Source organism: Hordeum vulgare, chromosome 4H (genome assembly GCF_904849725.1).
Source record: "Hordeum vulgare subsp. vulgare chromosome 4H, MorexV3_pseudomolecules_assembly, whole genome shotgun sequence".
Taxonomy (NCBI): Eukaryota; Viridiplantae; Streptophyta; class Magnoliopsida; order Poales; family Poaceae; genus Hordeum; species Hordeum vulgare.
In genome coordinates, this window is record NC_058521.1 from 530,687,971 (window position 1) to 530,692,400 (window position 4,430).

General features: G+C 47.4%; 1 protein-coding gene across 1 annotated transcript; it reads left to right on the top strand.

The window, feature by feature from the left end:
* Positions 1–652: 652 nt before the first annotated feature.
* Positions 653–4,028, top strand: LOC123446778 (heat shock 70 kDa protein 8). The gene is made up of 2 exons (XM_045123319.1): positions 653–896; positions 2,017–4,028. The coding sequence occupies exon 2, from the start codon at positions 2,018–2,020 to the stop codon at positions 3,758–3,760; it is 1,743 nt and encodes a 580-aa protein (XP_044979254.1). The 5' UTR covers positions 653–896; position 2,017; the 3' UTR covers positions 3,761–4,028.
* The last annotated feature ends 402 nt before the right edge of the window (positions 4,029–4,430 follow it).

Sequence of the window (4,430 nt, forward strand, 5' to 3'; positions counted from 1 at the left end):
TAAAATTATAGACTAAAAAACAAAAAGAAAAAATGAAAAAATAAAAAAAATGAAACAAAAATGGAGAATAAAATAGAAAAATGCCAAAATCAGAGAAGAAAAAAATGAAGACCCGCTTCGGTAGGTCTTGATCCTACTACTAATAACTACTCGCGGTCTGTTGGTCATATATCGCTGATGTTTGTTGTTCCAACAAATAGACTGGATACTCTTATCTTTCCGTTAACTAGTTAATGGAAAGGGGTTTTCCCCGGTTGGATATGTGACCATATAAAAATGTTCTTTCAGACCAAAAAAATTATATCTTTATAGCATTAAAAAACTTGTTTATGTATCTTTGTTAAAACACTTCATGTATATTAATAAATATGTATGCGCGTGTTTAAAATTTACAACAAAAATATTTGCAAATGCAGAAATAAAAATGCGTGTAGTTTTCAAAACAGATGATGAGCCGTGCGTTACAATGGTAAAAAAAAGCTTCCATTGTAATGCACCACAACAGAAATCCAGTATTACTATTTTTAAAGTCTAACTACAAAATCCAGTCGAATCACGCAAACCTCGTTACGGACCCAATCCAGCCCAGGTGTTCCAGCCCAGTGCGCCACCGCTAGGCCGTTGGCAGCCACCCTTCCCCACTCCTTGAGCGGCGTCTCCCCTGTTCGCGACGCTTCCGGAACCTCGGCGGCGGCCGCCCGCGTGTCGTGCTCTCTCCCGGCCTCTCCAGAAAATGCCTTCCCACCTTCTTCTACCTCCCCCACCCCCTCCTTCGGCCAGCTTCCTTCTCAACCCATTTCCAGCGCACCCTCGGTTCGTTTTGCGCTGCCGCGGAGGAGCATCGACGAGCAAGGCCGGCGAAGAGAGTCCACTGCGCGCATCCCTCGCCCTTCCCGGTAAGGAACTTAAAATTCGATCCATGCCTGATTTCTTTACATGGATGTTGATCCGAGTACGAGTTCCGCTGAGTGAGTTCATTATTAGGCGTCTGTGTGCTTGGTGCGTGTTCTATGCTCTGTTCACACACTCAGGTTATGCCTGCAACTGGGTAGTACACTAGTAGCAGCGCGAGCGTCCAAGGTTTCCTGAGAACTTGCTGTGCATTTTGTTTAGGGTGGGAAATTCATCGCATACTGCATACTGCATACTGCAGGGATGGCTTGTTGCTGTCACCTGCCAATCAGGTGCTAAATTTTGCTTTGTGCAAGGTGGAGACACCAAGCAACGCACGCATCAGCTTAGATCATCTACTTATGTGCGTAGGTGTGCCTGGTTGTTTGAAACCCATATATTGCTGTGAAACCTTAGGCAAGTGTTTGGTTTGTCACGCGGGATTAAATGTTCCAGGCTCATCTTCTGAGCTAGGTTTCAGTGTATTATGCATGGTCGTCGAAGGATCAGCTAGGCAAGTTAAGCTGGTGTCTTGTTTTCTTGGTCACAGTTTAGATGAGTGAGGAAAAAGGATCAGCGTAATTGGAGTATTGGACACTCTTGGGTTGCCAACGAAGCAGAATTTGGTGGTGACTTTGTTCATGGTTAGTACAGAGAGGAGGAGTGACTTATTTCTCTTGGTAACTGCTGTAGTGTTTGCGGTCGTCTAAGCTTTCTTAGCAAAGCTGGAGCCTGCATTTTTTCATCTTTATATATATGCTTTTCACTTTCTTAAGGAAGTCAACGTAGTTACCCCTGTTGCTGGTTCAGTACAAAGTTGGTAACAGGTAATATGGATCGGAGGGAGTAGTTTAAATTATGCACTGACTGTTCATAATTCACTCTCCCCTGTGTGGTATGCTTCATGTCAAAGTTGGATTATAGTTGTAGATATTCAGGATTTTTGCGTGCAATTATTAGCTTTGAATGTCCAAATACCCAGCAGCATACATTTCGCATCTTGTAATGTGTGAAAGGAGTGAACCTGACTGTATAATTCACTGCTGTCCCTGTTTGAAGAATCTATTTTTGGACAACACTTGAAATAATCTAAGCACGCCTAACCGGTTAGACTGTATTTTGCAGGATGGCTGAGCAATTCTACACAGTGGCATCTGACAGCGAAACCACCGGGGACGACAAAGCTCAACAATCATTCCCTGATGTTGCTATCGGCATTGATATTGGCACTTCAAGATGCAGTGTTGCAATTTGGAACGGTCATCAAGTGGAGCTGCTGAAAAACACTCGCAGCCAGAAAGGGATGAGGTCATATGTCATGTTCAAAGATGACACCCTTTCAGCTGGTGTTACTGGAGGAGCAACCAAGGAGCACGCACACGAGGAAAGAGATATCTTGTCAGGAAGTGCAATATTTAACATGAAGCGTTTAATCGGGAGAATGGACACAGATGAAGTGGTTCAAGCTAGCAAGACTCTCCCTTTCCTTGTGCAGACACTGGGTATTGGTGTGAGACCATTTATTGCAGCTCTGGTCAACAATATGTGGCGCTCCACAACTCCTGAGGAAGTTCTTGCCATCTTCCTACTTGAATTGAAGGCCCTGGTGGAAATGCATCTCAAGCATCCAGTCAGGAATGCTGTTCTAACCATCCCAGTTGCATTCAGTCGCTTCCAGCAGACCAGGATTGAGAGAGCATGTGCGATGGCTGGACTGCATGTGCTGAGGCTTATGCCAGAGCCTACTGCTGTCGCTCTTTTGTATGCTCAGCAGCAGCAACAACTTATGCATGATAACATGGGAAGCGGCATTGAGAAAATCGCCCTGATATTTAACATCGGCGCTGGTTATTGTGACGTTGCAGTGTCTGCCACTGCTGGAGGTGTTTCTCAAATAAGAGCACTCTCAGGTTGCACCGTTGGTGGAGAGGACATCCTTCAGAATGTAATGCGCCACCTTCTACCCAATTATGATAACTTATGTGACAATGCTGGTCAAACTACGGACAGGATCAAGTCAATGGGTCTACTGCGGATGGCAACTCAGGATGCGATTCACAAACTGGCATCCCAGGAAAGCACTGAGATCAATGCAGACTTGGGTAATGGCCTGAAAGTCTGCAAGCTGTTGAGTCGTGCAGAATTTGAACAGGTGAACCATGTGATCTTTGAGAAATGTGAGAGGATCATCAAGCAATGCCTGTTAGATGCAAAGCTAACGCCAGAAGACATCAATGATGTGATCTTGGTTGGAGGGTGTTCCAGAATTCCCAAGATCAGAAGCCTTGTCCTGGGATTATGCAAGAAGGAAGGCTCTTATGGGAGCATCGACGATCTAGAAGCTGCTGTCTCAGGCGCTGCACTGGAAGGGGCCATCGCTTCAGGAGTCACCGATCCTTCCGGGAGCCTTGATCTGCTGACGATCCAGGTGACGCCGATGAACCTCGGAATCCGTTCCGACGGGGACGGCTTCGCCGCCATCATTCCACGGAACACCGCTGTTCCGGCAAGAAGGGACATGCTATTCACAACATCACAGGACAACCAGGCCGAGGCGCTGGTCGCCGTCTATGAAGGCGAGGGGAAGCAGGCGGAAGAGAACCATCTCCTAGGGTACTTCAAGATCACTGGCATCCCGCCGGTGCCCAAGGGTGCCGTCGAGATCAGTGTCTGCATGGACATCGATGCCGGCAACGTCCTCAGGGTGTTTGCTGGCGTCGTGAAGCCGCAAGGCGAGGCCACTCCGCCGTTCATCGAGGTGAGGATGCCCACGCTGGATGACGGCCATGGCTGGTGCGGGCAGGCCCTGGCGAAGATGTACGGCAGCAAGCTCGACCTGGCTGTTCTCCCGAAGAAGCTGCAGCCGTAAGTGCTTTGCTTATCAACTTGTTGAAAGAAAAAAAGTGCCTTGCTTATCAGACTGGCTGTGTATTCTAGTGATTTAGTTCGCGGATGGTGGTTTCTCGTGTGAGATCTCTATATGCTGTACATGTGTAGACAAATAAATGCCAGTGTGGTATGTGCACAGCAGTTTGTTGCGTCTAGTTTCGTTTTTGTAACCTATGTTTCACAGTTTAATTTGTTGTACCCGTGGGAACACCCTAGGTGAATAAGAGCCGTCTAATGTGTTGCATGTATACAGACACCTTATGCCTGTAGAATTTTCAGATTTTCTTTCCGCAGGCAGAATTGGCCGTTGCTGTCCCGTACCGCGCATCCTTTTCGGCCCATTGTGCCTGTCTGCATTTCAGGAGGGAAATCTGACGGACACTACCCATGGCCATGACTGGATGTATACCGGCTGCTGCAACAATCGGATGGCCAATGGGCCGCGTGGAACGGCCAAAACCATGCGTGTAAGTGTCATGGGCAAGCACATCAGTACCGGGCGCGATCGGTGCTCGCATCGATCGGTGCTGACTTGGAGAATCTAGTGGACGACTTACGATGCATGCATGCGTGTAAATAAAGACATGATGGGCGAACACATCGGTGCTGGTCGATCGGTGCATGCTGACTCGGAGAATCTAGTGAACGAT

What these genes read in the sequence shown, in the direction of transcription:
- LOC123446778 (XM_045123319.1), top strand. Translation starts at nt 2,018, where the DNA reads ATGGCTGAGCAATTCTACACAGTGGCATCTGACAGCGAAACCACCGGG.